Source organism: Bombus bifarius, unplaced genomic scaffold, assembly GCF_011952205.1.
Source record: "Bombus bifarius isolate JDL3187 unplaced genomic scaffold, Bbif_JDL3187 scf7180000007977, whole genome shotgun sequence".
In the NCBI taxonomy this organism is placed as follows: domain Eukaryota; kingdom Metazoa; phylum Arthropoda; class Insecta; order Hymenoptera; family Apidae; genus Bombus; species Bombus bifarius.
In genome coordinates, this window is record NW_022884362.1 from 770,652 (window position 1) to 784,227 (window position 13,576).

The following is a 13,576-nucleotide window of genomic DNA, read 5'->3' on the forward strand; positions in this document are numbered from 1 at the left end:
AGACTAGAACATTATTAACCGGCACGAACGCAACACTCAAAATGGAAATGGGGGAAGAAGACATCGCCCACTAGCAAATAATTCGACGAATTGCCAGCTCCACGATCCAGTTCGAGAGTTCCAGTTCGATTCCAAATCCGAGTCGTATTCAGTTGTGAAAAATCAACATGGAAGACAAGAAGGTTATAGTTCTGCGCATGCGTGACATGTTATAAATGTCTCAGACAGAGATAATTCCATGTTGATTTTTTACGATTAGACACGACTCAACTTTCGGATGGTTCCCCTTAGCGAATGTCGAGACTTGTTTATATGATCGTGGCCAGCCTTGTATTGTATACAATGATTTGTACTGTATTTGTTATTAGATTTACATAACCTTAAAGCATTAAAAGACCTAGTTGTCACTTAAAAATTGTATATGAACATTAATAAAATATTGTCGATTGTTGGCGCCACATCTGTTAATATGTACAATAATAACGTGAAATTGCGCAAACAATAAAAATAATCCATACATTAATAAGCGAAAGCAAGCACGAAGACAAGAAATAATGATAGAAACTAACCGCAGATCTCTATAATTAAAAGTAATTAACGAAACAATAATGGATAAAATTTTAAGAAACACGTTACCTATTAGTCGACAATTATTACGTACGTCTTCAACAACATATCAATATTCGAAGTAAGCCATCAAACTTTATTCTTAATTTGTGAAAAATTTAAAATATAAATGACAAATAAATAAATATAAATATAAAAACTTTAATGACTTGCGCAATTACATTATTTATTAATTTGTTTTACTATTTATAATATAAGATTATTTATGTGATATATTATTACATATTAAATTATTTATTGTTAATGTTGCAGAATTTTTAAAGATTGTGTTGCATGTATATATACAAAATACAATAATGTTGTATTAAGATCAAATCTACCTCCTGTTAAAAAACCATTTAATATTATACAAAATCGTACAATGTTTATACAAACTCAAGACACACCAAATCCAAATAGTTTAAAATTTATACCTGGAGTTAAAGTGTTAGAAACAGGTCAAACTAAGGATTTTCCTAATGCTACAGATGCATATTGTTCACCGCTTGCAAAAATGTTATTCCGTATTGATGGTGTAAAGTCTGTATTTTTTGGTCCTGATTTTATTACAATATCAAAAGCTGATGAAGATGTTGAGTGGAAATTATTGAAACCAGAAATATTTGCTGTCATAATGGATTTTTTTGCAACTGGCTTACCTATATTAACCGATGAACAGCCTGCAACAGATACCCGTGAGATTCCTTTTTATTTGTCAATTTTCATACAAAATCGTTTATATAGTGTGACTAAATAATCTATATATTTGTAACTTAATAGATATTTTATATATTGCTCAATTTAGTGGTATGTATACAGAGTGTTAATTAATAACTTTCATTTGAAACATTTTCTAAATAATTGGTATATAAATGTAACGTATAAACAGATTTTTTTATTGCTTTAATATGGTAATATATATCAAACACTTTCTCTTTAAATTTTGTAAGCTTACTTAGAGATCATTCTTTATTTTATAACTAAAAGACCAAACATTTTTGTTCAAATGTAATGAAAGAACAGGCGCAGACAAACTCAAAATATTATTTTCAAGTGACCTGAAGATAATACATAGTTATAAAAGAAAAGATTTAATTGAAACAGACATGTTTTGGAATAGATGGATTATAAATTTGCCTGAAATATCTCACAAAATTACCGTCATAAAGTCAAACAACTTTTATCTGAAACATTTTTTCTCCTTCCTGATATTTACAAAACTAATCACGTGTAGATATTTAAGACAGACATACTGTATGTTGAAAAACAAAAATATTTCTATATGATTAACAATACTTTATTTATTATAGAAATTAGTGAGGATGATAGTGAAATAGTACAAATGATAAAAGAATTATTGGATACTCGAATACGACCGACAGTACAGGAAGATGGAGGTGATATTGTATTTATGGTGTGTAATAATTTATTCCTATTTTGTTGAATAGTGAATATATGAAAAACGATAAATATAAATCAGGAGTCGAAAATAATAATTATTTTAAACATTTCTTGGAAAAAAGTCATAGAAATTAATCTTTATTTAAATGGAGGCCAGTTATCAATAAATCTCAAAGTAATTTCTTAAAAAATTAAATGATTAAAATTTATTTTGATTATCAGTATCCATTATCGGTGAAGGAAATTAACTTCGTTTGCCAGTAACCAATACATATGACTGGACATTTTTCGATTATCAATAATTATCGATTCCCGGAATTTTATTTTGTTTATCGATAATCATTAATCGCGACGAAAAATCTTTTTACTTACTGCTAACCAATATCGACGAAAAAAATATTTTCTAGTTACATTCTACTATTGTCAATTGTTATTAACACTGTTGATAATTAGTATTCATTGACAATATAAAAGAGCTTAATTATAAGATTTATATATTTTATTAGGCAAACAAAATACAGTATGGAAATAAATGAAACAAAAAATAGAATAAAAACTATTGTAATACAATATTATAGTACAATATTTTTACTATCACTTGTATTAATATTGTGTTACAATATTTTTTATTCTCTTCTTTGTTCCATATATTTTCATACCTTTTCTTTTGTTTAATAAAATATATAAATTCTATAATCAGTTATTTTTATATTGTCAATGAATATGTTCGAGTTATCAATCATGTTAATAATAATTAACAATAGCCGAATGTAAGCAGAAAAAGGTTTTGCCAGCGATAATGGCTATCGGTAACCAAAAAAGATTTCGGTCATTTATATTGGTTACTTGTAACCAAAATTAAATGTCCATCATTGATAATGATTATTCATAACCAAAATAAAATTTCCGTCATCGATAATGATTACCGGTAATTAAGAATTTTTAGTTAAGAGTATTAACTGTTATATCATAACTGTTAAAATTTGTCTTACAATAGTTGTGATATCTGATATAAATATAAAATTAGATTTTTAACAATTTTTAACTTTTTTGTACATTTTAACTATAAAATACTTCACAATCCATATGAAATGATCTCTATAAATTAAAAAGAGATTCAATTTCATTTCTAAATTAAAAGATATGACACATTTATATACAGCTATTGTTAAAATTATATCTTTTCATAAGTTAAAGTTAGCTGTCCTGGCATAGAACTACGTAAGTACCTGATGTTCATGAACGTAAAATTACATCATTTTGTAAAGTAATTTGAAAGTATAAAATAACAATAATTTGTATTTTAGAACAAATTTTTATATTTATAATATAAATATAATATGATATAAATCTGCAATAGTAACTTTAGTTCACTCCTTTTTAAGCAGCTTTTAATTATAGGGAATAAAGAAATTATGAATTGTGAAACTGGCTATATCTCTGGTATTATATCTGGTTATAGGGCTTCGAAGAAGGCATAGTGAAATTGAAAATGCAAGGTTCCTGCACAAGCTGTCCAAGTTCCGTGATCACTTTAAAAAATGGAGTTCAAAATATGATGCAATTTTATATTCCAGAAGTGCTTGGAGTAGTGCAGGTGGAGGATGAAACTGATCAAATCGCAAAAAAAGAATTTGAGAAGTTTGAAGAAAAGATTAAAAACTCTAAACCTAGTGAAAAGTAGACTTTTAATCATTGTTTTGTAAGAGCATTGTATATGTATAAATAAATTAAACACTTGTTCCTTTTTTTTCTGCTTTTATTTTATTCCAGTCTAAAGTCTTTAACGGCTAGATACAGAAACTTGCCAAACACGGATAGTATTGTCTGAGTAGCCGGCAAAAAGGGTTTGTCCATCAGTAGACCACGCTAAAGATAGACAATGAGGTGGCTCTGCTTTACTCGTTGCAGACACTACCTCTGGTTTTAATTCTTCAACCATTTCTTTGGTTTCAAGATCCCATATCTTGATCCAAGGTCCAAATGCAGCGCACAGCCAGTAACGATTAGGGCTGAAGCACAAAGCTGTGATAATGTCGTTATGATCTAAGGTGTGGAGATGTTTTCCGTCATTCAGATCCCATAACATAGCCTTACAGTCCTGCAAATAAAAGAACAATTTTTAACCGATATCTAAAAAGATTCTTATATAACTAGAAGTTTAAACATTTTGCAAGAATATGCATCATACTATGATGACATTACTTATATTTTTCTAATATATACCTTGCCGCCTGAAGCACAAAGCGATCCATCAGGGGAGACAGTAACTGTATTAAGATATCCAGTGTGTCCACTGTGATTGATCTTCAGTCTACAATTTGTTAAGTTCCATACCTGCAAATTATTATACAACTAGTGAAAAACAAAAATAATCAACACTTTATTAAATAGTTTACAACTTCGAAAATCAGTCCCATATCCGCTTACACTCACAAATATCATGTTCAATAAAAGTATATACATCATGTTATTATGATTAAAATAAATATTAGTATTTTATATAGCTTTAACATACCTTGACCAATTTGTCCCAGCCTGCAGAAACAATGATGGGATTGGAATGATTTGGAGAGAAACGTACACAGCTAACCCAGTCCGTATGTCCATCATCTTGAATAGTATACTTGCACTCAGCCAAAGTATTCCACAGTTTAATTGTCTTGTCTCGAGAACCAGAAACAATTTGACGATTGTCCACGGAGAAGGCGACGCTTAAAACATCCTGTTAACACAGTTATTTAATTTATACAATTGATTACTTGCTGGCAACATAAATTTGTGTATCAAATGTGGTCAGTACTTACAATACTATATACTTAATTGCCCACCTCTTCTATTTATTAAATATAAAAAAATATATAAAAAAAAGCTTCAGTATATTTCCCAGAGACTCACGTAGTTACATCTTCTGCCAATGGCATTCAATATAAAAAAAAAATTGAAAAAAAAAAGCTTCCATGTATCTCGTGAAGAGCGACGACCATAGATCAGAAGGAAAATTTCACACCTTGGTATGGTCCTCGAATCGTCGTGTCGTACGACCTGCGGCCAAGTCCCAAAGTCGAAGAGTTTTGTCCCATGAACCAGATAGAGCATAATTACCATCTGACGATAACACTACATCACTAATAAAGTGAGAGTGACCATACAAACGCTTCTGAGGAATACCATAATTGGCTTCGTCACGTGTCAGCTTCCATACGATTAAAGTTTTATCTACAAACAAAATGCATAAATTTTTACACATATTTTGCGTATGTTAAATTACCTGCTCCCTTGAAATTAACAAAATATAAATGGATAAAATACTTTGAGAAGCTGTACGAATGTAGATGAACATATATATATATATAATAGAAATGCAAATAAATAGTTGTAATAATGCTAGACAACGTGTAAACCGCTACGTGGCTACTTACCACGTGAAGAAGACAGTATCATATCCGGATATTTTGGATTTGTCGCGATTTGGGTAACCCATCCATTGTGTCCCCGAAGTGTCCCTCTTAATTGAAGAGTTTCAGTCATTTTTTGATTATTTTAAGATATCTTACGTTATGGATTGAAATAGATTCCGATCTACGACCCACATTCAACAAAGCGTCGAACGAAAAGAACGACAACCCTCCTCTTTTCGAATGTGTATATTGTCACAATTTATATATTTTGTAGATATGCAACTCACATGCTTAAAATGTAAACCTAAAGCTATATTCTAAGTATGCCACTCAAGGTCTAAAGGAGCATTCAGACGATAAATATTATTGTCAATTTAAGGTTTTCAACATTATCATACGTAAGAGACTCTTTAGACGATTAATGTTATTGTCAATATTTAAGGTTTTCAATATTGTATTAAAAATATATATTGATCGTCTGAACGCTCCTTTATTGGTCTATTCAGAAATACGATACTGATACTCGCTCGAGTTTCTCGCTCAACCAATCGATGCAGCTGCAGTAATCAAATTTTTTTAATGTTCACTACCTCGTCTTGTTAAGCAGACTATAAACGTTTAAATGATCGTACTACCGTGATATGTGTTGATTTTGATATTGAGGTTATGTTCTTTGATGTGCGAGAAAATTAGGAATAAAGAAATGGTCATACATTTAATAAATATTATTGTTGTATAAAGGTATATGAAAGTTGAAACAACGTAATGAAACTTTCCGAAATAATGGCCAGTAAACAAGGAAGAGATTTAGCACTGTCAATGTTGCGAACATTACCTAGACTAGCTTTAAATAACATTCGAAATAATCCTGGTGCAAATAAACCTGTTAGTATTATTCTAAAACTATATTGTATGTTTATATTTCAATATGCTTGTAATTAAGCTTCATATGAATGTTTGAATAAAAAATATATTATTTTTGTCAATATTTTCAAATTTTTATCTTTCATTTTTATGTCTTATATTTTAGTTTAAATAATATTGTTTGGATCAATATAATGTATATGTGACATGATAATTTTTTATAAATATATAAAAATTTCATTTGAGAATTATTTTAAAAAAATGTGTATTTCTAACAGTCAAAACGTGGTCGAGGTCAACATGGTGGAAATAAGCACGGAGCAGGTAATAAGGGATCAGGTCAAAGACAGAATTTTATGCGAACTGGATATGAAACTGGAAATAACCCATTTTATCTTAGATTTAGTCGTGAACCATATTATAAAGGACACCAGTGAGTTGTTTAATTTCTATATAAATTTTATATATGGAATGTAACAATATTAATGTATATATTAGAAAACTATATTTTAATTATAACATATACTTGAATTTTTTATTTAAAATTTTGAAACTTTTATATTAGTTTAAAAATAAGTTGAAAATTGGCATTGTGTATTATATAATATCATTTTGCTTTATATATGTTTATAGTTTAAGAAGAGAGTATCCTCCTTTATCTCTGCAACAATTGCAACTATATATTGATACAAACAGAGTAGATTCATCTAAACCTATTGATCTTGTATCTATAATCAACACAGGACTATATGATCTTAAAGTAGAATGGAAACATGCAGGTGTTCATCTTACAGATGAGGTATTTAAATTAATATTTTTATATAGGAACATTAAATATTATGTTTTTCCGAAACAGAAATTGCTTAAAATCATGTCTTAGGGAGCCGATAACTTCAAAGCAAAAGTCAATATAGAAGTCCAATGGGCCAGTGAACCAGTAATTGCAGCAATTGAAAGAAATGGTGGTACTATTACTACTGCGTATTACGATACTCGCTGTTTACATGCAATAAAGGATGTTGATAAATTTTTTACTACTGGTAAATTTTTAAAGCATATTAGAATTAAATGCTTGATAATATTATATTTAAAACATGCTTACTATTTAGGAGAACCAATACCACGCAGACTATTACCTCCGACAGATTGTTTAGAATATTATATGAGTGCAGAAACGAGGGGATATTTAGCAAATCCTGAAGAAATTTCTCGTGAACGTTTGGTTTTATCTCAGAAATATGGTTACGAGCTACCAAAAATTGAAGATGATCCTAATTACAAAATGCTTGTGCAGCGTAAAGATCCTAGACAATTATTTTATGGTCTTGAACCTGGTTGGGTTGTGAGTCTTAAAGATAAAGCAATTCTGAAACCTAAAGCTGATTATCTTAAGGAATTCTATACAAGTTGAATTATTTCTTTCTAGAACATATTTAATAAATAAATAAATAAATAACATGTAAAAAAGAAACTGTGTGAAACTAAACAAGTTGATGCCTTTATTGTAGAATAAAAGAATCAAATTTTAATCTGTCGTAGATAAATTAATTACACATACACACTTTTCTGCAGGCTTGAATAAATTATAATATATTAAAATAATCTTAAATAAAAGATTTTTTTAATTAAAACAAATACAAAGTTGTTTTGATAGATTTTGTTTTGTATTTTTCATACATAATTTGCTTTCTTAATTTATTTTTTTAATAGTATTTCATAATTATAGATAATAAATATTACTAGAAAACATAACCTAAATATACAGCACTTTTAATACGAATAAGAAAAAGTAAGTAAAAACCAATGATCCCGTTATCAAGCAATGGAGTATTATCTGTGCAGTGAAGTGGAATGGAATCAGTAATTTTCCATGGCTGTGTTTCGATCCACTTCTCCCAATATAATATTTGGGTACATCCTGCATTAACAATTCAAAAATGGCATTCCGCGTTGAGTCCGAGAAAGATTATGGATTTTTACTAAAAAGTTTAATTGCCGGCGGTGAGTTAAACATTTCTTCCAATAAAACGTCGCTAAATAATAATAACGCATTTTCATTTAATTATTATTCGTTTAGAGAGAAATATTATGTGAATCATTTATTATCAACCATAGTAGAACAATTTCATATTTATGACAATATTTGTGTCATTATTATTATTAAGGAAAGGTAGTAATCTGTTTCAAAGAATTTGCAGTATTATTACATAAATTGCTTGATAATAAATAAAGATTGTTTTATTAGTAATAAACATTTTACAGGGGTAGCTGGAATGTGTTCAAAAACAACAGTAGCTCCACTAGATAGGATAAAAATATTATTGCAAGCACATAATAAACATTATAAACACTTAGGTAAAGAATGCAACTTTGTAAAGAAAAAATATTTAGAAACAATACAATCGAAGCATTAACTTCTTCTACTACATAGGTGTCCTTTCCGGATTGAAAGAAATAATTCAACGTGAACGATTTATTGCTCTTTACAAAGGAAATTATGCTCAAATGATTAGAATATTTCCATATGCAGCAACACAATTTACTACATTCGAATTATATAAAAAGGTAATTATTAGTAAATGCGACCTTTTGTATTGAAACAATTAAAAAAATAATGTCAATTTTTTCTGTGTAAAGTGGTTCCACAGAGCGAAGTAACCGTTATTAATATAAAGACATGCTCATAATTTAAAGGTGAGCTTTTACAATTTAGATTCATTTTTGGACTTATGTATGCAAGTGAATATATTGCATATATACTCATATAAATACACATATAAATACACATATGTAAAATATTTAATAATTTACCTATCTTCTGAAAATGTTTAATAATTTATCTATACAAATATAAGATAGACATACAGCTTTAATGAGGGGAAATAAATACAACATTCTTGTTAAAAAAATTAAGTATATATGATTGAAATTATAAGTAAATTAAGCCAGTTTTTTATTTCTACCAGTATTTAGGTGACTTATTTGGAACGCATACTCATATAGATAAGTTTTTGGCTGGATCTGCTGCTGGTGTTACCGCAGTTACATTAACATATCCACTTGACGTGATTAGAGCCAGGCTTGCTTTTCAAGTTGCCGGAGAACATATTTATGTAGGGATTGTACATGCGGGTATCACAATTTTTAAAAAAGTGAGTTCATATTTCATTAAATGTTATTAAAAGACTTTAAGTTTTGAGATTGAAAGATAATATTACTGTCATAATATATATTAACACATTTGCATAAAAAGATGTGACTAATCTACATTTGAAATTACTTATTCTGATCTCATGTAATTAAGCTTTTGTTGAAATGCACAAAAACATATAAGGAACAGCTGCATTATAAATATATATGTAATTTATATGAATAGGAAGTAGCAGCAAGAAAGTTAGCATATCAATTAAAATATAGAGTGCAAAGTTTAGAGCTTTTTGAATTGTGAATTGGTTCATATATTATTACCACATATTCATTTGAAAAGAACATTTTTTAAATAATAACTCCAAAAACAAAAGAAAGTAAATTTACATAAAATACTATTTTTTTAATGATTGATTTCTTATTAATAACAATATTATATCATTGAATCTTTCAGGAAGGTGGTATTCGAGCATTGTACAGAGGGTTTTGGCCAACTATTATTGGCATGATTCCATATGCAGGATTTTCATTTTATTCATTTGAAAAACTTAAATATTTATGCATGAAACATGCACCAAATTATTTTTGTGAAAAATATGACAGAAATACTGGTATGACTAATTTAAAATTTGTATAGATTTATTGAAACAGAAATTTTACTTTCAATAATAATATATAAATTAATATTTTTCGGTAAGAGTTATGTAAAAATAGAAGAGATATTTGGTCTTTAGTTAAATTTAACAATTTTCTAAAAATACTTTTGGAAAATATTTTAATTAATATAAGCATACAAATACTTAATACTCTGGGGACCAGCTACTCTGACAAGCATATAGCCTGAATTCTCGGGTGTCTTTGGAGCGACTGAAAAAGATTCAAAGCGACCAATATTATATCTGATATATTGAGAACGGTTTCGTATTATTCAAGCATTTGATGTAAAAACAATTTCATAACATTTCGTTTATAGCATCCATTGCTTTTTTTTTATTTAACAGCAGTTAAAGTTTTTATAGGATACTGCATGAACTATGAAAGACGCGAATTCGCGTCTTCGATCCCCAGTGTTAAGAATTCTTTATACATTTTTCGACAAATAAGATGATCTATCATACAAAATTGTAACTAAATTTTATAAAATGCATAATTCCGACTTGTGTAATTGTCTTTAATACTTGATAAAAATTATATGTTAATGTAACTATAGGTGGTCTAGTTTTAACGATACCAGCAAGATTATTGTGTGGAGGTATTGCTGGTGCTGTTGCTCAAAGTTTTTCTTATCCATTAGATGTTACTAGAAGACGGATGCAACTAGGTATGATGGATCATAATGCTCACAAATGCAAGTAAGAGTCTACCACTGTTATAATGTGAATATAAAAGAGGATATTTAATTCTTTAATGGTTTATTACACAACATTTAATTATAATTCACTTTTAGTTCTAGCATGTCACAGACTATAAAAACGATATATGAAGAAAATGGTATTGCTAGAGGTCTGTATCGTGGAATGAGTATTAATTATCTACGAGCTATTCCTATGGTATCAGTTAGTTTTACAACATACGAGATCATGAAACAAATACTACATTTAGACACTGGACTAAAATTCTAATTTATTTAATCAGAACACGTATTTGTGATGTCTCAGTTCTTATATTTCTATTAGTGGTAAAACGCAATCAATATTAATATTTTTCTACAATTACTGGGACAAAAATATTGTTTGATTTTTACTTTGTAACATAGAGGTGATTCTTTCAATCTAATTTATTATCTGTATGTGATAAATTTATGCAAGTATGATATGCCACGAATATGTGAAATATATGGAAAATATTTGCGAAGTATACATACATAGAATAAATATTTAGGGTGGACCAACTAACGTGACCACCTGAAATATTTCACTTGTTTTTAGTTAAAACATAAAAAATGTTCCAGCTACAAGTTAGATGGTTTCGAAGGGGACATAATTTGATATGATTAGCTTTTCGTAAGTGACCGCGTAGAAGACATATGAAGGTCACTTTTTTTTTTAACGAAATCATATATTTTTCTATTACATTAGCCAACTTAGCTAAATATTCTGTACAAAAAATTATTAATCTATAAAGCATTAATAAAGTATTAACCTATTTATACCGAAAAAATATTAGCATAACAGATATTCTAACTGCAAGCTTGATTCAAATTAGCAATCGCAATAAGATCAGATTACGCCAGGTCAGGTCACCAATCAAGAGCATCTTATTTTATTTCACTGAACTGCCTGTCTATTGTAAATGCTCGTACTGAATTACGTGCTAGCGATTTTGACAGGCGCCTGATATGACATGATTGGATCGTACCGTGATCGCTAGTCTAAATCGTCCTTTAATTTTATCAAATTTAGATATAGAGGTTAAGGAAAAACACGACATTCTTGAGCTTATGTTACCTCCATCTTTCGTACGTTAAATTTGACAAATTAAAGTTATAATATTTCTTAAACCAATGGTTTTTCAGTACACATAAATCGATTAATACTTTTTTGTAGAGAATGCCCATATGAATCAGCTAATGTTATAAAAAATATATCATTTCATTTAAAAAAATATCAGTGACCTTCATATGTTCTTTATGTGTTCGCCTACGAAAAAGCTAATGTCAGATTATGTCTTCTCGAAACCATTCAACTTGTACTTGAAACATTATCAAAAACAAGCAAGATTTCCAGATGATCACGTTAGGTGATTCGCCCTGTAGAAACACGCACACGCATATATATAAGCAGTGGTTGCTTACGTACAATTGATATTATTCTTTGATATCACAGTGATAACTACTGCTGATACAAAACTGATACTAATTACCCTAATGTCGTGGTGATAATATCAAAGTGTCACCGTTTTCTGATACTATGACGATGAGCAGTGGTTATAACAAGGATACATTATATGTGAAAAACTATTTTTTTGTTTATATGTAATTATTATTTTCATATTCGTTTTGCAAATGACTGTTTTGATTACATGAAAAAAAGATTGCATTATATTTCATATAATTAGTAATATCTTATATATACAATATTAATAAAAATTTTAATAACACTTTTTGTACAATGTTACCATGTTTAAAAATTGTAGACCAAAGAACGTTATATAATAGTATATTTTTATTCATAGTAAATAGTAAATTTACCATAAACCATAATAAATGGTTATTAATGTAAAGGATACATGTAATGATAATTAAAGAACAAAATGATAATTGTAATTTCGAATTTATAAATAAATTATCTTTTTTGAAACTACAGCCTTCAATTTATACCTCTTAATTAATTCCTTCTTAATTATGAGTGAGGACAGAATAAATTATTTTAAAAATTATAAGAATTGTAATTTAAATTAATTAGTAATGTGCAAAAAAAACATAAGATGTTTCCAAATTTTGATGCTAAAACAATACAATATATTCAAGAAATTAAGAAGATAAGAAAGTTCGTGTAAAATTTTTAATATTTCTTTGTTTGATAAATTAATTTTACATGAATATTAATTGATAACAATGACTATCATTGTTGACTAATTTATCAATTAATAATTCTACAGTGATGTGTTATTATACAATTTTATCCAATCAATTTTTATGTCATAACTTTTTAACATGCTTCATCAAAAATTATCTTAAAACAAGAAAAAATGTCTTTTGTTACACTGTTCAAATTAAGTAGATATGTATAAAGTGTAATTAAAATATCTGGAAATCACTACAAATATTGTTTTCTTTTGATTAAATATCTTGATAAAACTTTCTTCAAAACAGGGCATGTAGTGTATTAAGAAAACAATTATGAATATAGATTTATGTATGAATCCTTTTTATTTATTTAATTTCCTGAATACACTGTACGAATTATATGCTAATTAATTTCAGAACGCTCTGTATAGCAATTTGTCATACTTTAAACTTAATGTCCCATTATCAGTAATACATTTGAATATTTTTAGTTAGTAAACTATGCACTTTAATAAATAATTTTGCTTATTGCTGGTTCAATTTGAAATATTTATTTTTCAATTGAGTGTCTTGTAATAAATGGTTTTTTGTACATGTACTTAAGATATCACTAGGTTTATGTAATTTATAAATATGACTTTAATCATAA

At 28.1% G+C, this 13,576-nt stretch overlaps 4 protein-coding genes across 4 annotated transcripts; 3 read left to right on the forward strand and 1 right to left on the reverse strand.

Moving 5' to 3' along the window:
* The first annotated feature begins 244 nt into the window (after positions 1–244).
* LOC117204088 (NFU1 iron-sulfur cluster scaffold homolog, mitochondrial-like) lies at positions 245–3,756 on the forward strand. Its single transcript, XM_033441128.1, has 4 exons — positions 245–688; positions 880–1,301; positions 1,917–2,020; positions 3,470–3,756. The coding sequence occupies exons 1-4, from the start codon at positions 609–611 to the stop codon at positions 3,689–3,691; spliced, it is 828 nt and encodes a 275-aa protein (XP_033297019.1). The 5' UTR covers positions 245–608; the 3' UTR covers positions 3,692–3,756.
* LOC117204083 (guanine nucleotide-binding protein subunit beta-like protein) lies at positions 3,746–5,706 on the reverse strand. The gene is made up of 5 exons (XM_033441121.1): positions 5,430–5,706; positions 5,018–5,226; positions 4,526–4,732; positions 4,234–4,344; positions 3,746–4,108 (listed from the first exon to the last, which is right to left on the reverse strand). The coding sequence occupies exons 1-5, from the start codon at positions 5,536–5,538 to the stop codon at positions 3,791–3,793; spliced, it is 954 nt and encodes a 317-aa protein (XP_033297012.1). The 5' UTR covers positions 5,539–5,706; the 3' UTR covers positions 3,746–3,790.
* Positions 5,707–5,992: 286 nt separating this feature from the next.
* On the forward strand, positions 5,993–7,801 carry LOC117204086 (39S ribosomal protein L15, mitochondrial). Its single transcript, XM_033441125.1, has 5 exons — positions 5,993–6,293; positions 6,551–6,705; positions 6,906–7,071; positions 7,153–7,312; positions 7,382–7,801. The coding sequence occupies exons 1-5, from the start codon at positions 6,174–6,176 to the stop codon at positions 7,681–7,683; spliced, it is 903 nt and encodes a 300-aa protein (XP_033297016.1). The 5' UTR covers positions 5,993–6,173; the 3' UTR covers positions 7,684–7,801.
* A 154-nt stretch (positions 7,802–7,955) lies between these two features.
* LOC117204084 (graves disease carrier protein homolog) lies at positions 7,956–12,433 on the forward strand. The gene is made up of 7 exons (XM_033441122.1): positions 7,956–8,273; positions 8,535–8,627; positions 8,704–8,837; positions 9,239–9,424; positions 9,874–10,030; positions 10,630–10,771; positions 10,867–12,433. The coding sequence occupies exons 1-7, from the start codon at positions 8,210–8,212 to the stop codon at positions 11,039–11,041; spliced, it is 951 nt and encodes a 316-aa protein (XP_033297013.1). The 5' UTR covers positions 7,956–8,209; the 3' UTR covers positions 11,042–12,433.
* Positions 12,434–13,576: the final 1,143 nt, after the last annotated feature.

Coding starts and splice junctions, on each gene's coding strand:
- LOC117204088 (XM_033441128.1), top strand. CDS start 609: ATGGATAAAATTTTAAGAAACACGTTACCTATTAGTCGACAATTATTA. Junction 689..879: donor ACAACATATCAATATTCGAA/GTAAGCCATCAA, acceptor TTAATGTTGCAG/AATTTTTAAAGATTGTGTTG. Junction 1,302..1,916: donor ACAGCCTGCAACAGATACCC/GTGAGATTCCTT, acceptor TATTTATTATAG/AAATTAGTGAGGATGATAGT.
- LOC117204083 (XM_033441121.1), bottom strand. CDS start 5,538: ATGACTGAAACTCTTCAATTAAGAGGGACACTTCGGGGACACAATGGA. Junction 4,733..5,017: donor GATTCGAGGACCATACCAAG/GTGTGAAATTTT, acceptor CTGTGTTAACAG/GATGTTTTAAGCGTCGCCTT. Junction 4,109..4,233: donor TTTGTGCTTCAGGCGGCAAG/GTATATATTAGA, acceptor TTTTATTTGCAG/GACTGTAAGGCTATGTTATG.
- LOC117204086 (XM_033441125.1), top strand. CDS start 6,174: ATGAAACTTTCCGAAATAATGGCCAGTAAACAAGGAAGAGATTTAGCA. Junction 6,294..6,550: donor ATCCTGGTGCAAATAAACCT/GTTAGTATTATT, acceptor TATTTCTAACAG/TCAAAACGTGGTCGAGGTCA. Junction 6,706..6,905: donor CCATATTATAAAGGACACCA/GTGAGTTGTTTA, acceptor ATATGTTTATAG/TTTAAGAAGAGAGTATCCTC.
- LOC117204084 (XM_033441122.1), top strand. CDS start 8,210: ATGGCATTCCGCGTTGAGTCCGAGAAAGATTATGGATTTTTACTAAAA. Junction 8,274..8,534: donor AAAAAGTTTAATTGCCGGCG/GTGAGTTAAACA, acceptor AACATTTTACAG/GGGTAGCTGGAATGTGTTCA. Junction 9,425..9,873: donor GTATCACAATTTTTAAAAAA/GTGAGTTCATAT, acceptor TGAATCTTTCAG/GAAGGTGGTATTCGAGCATT.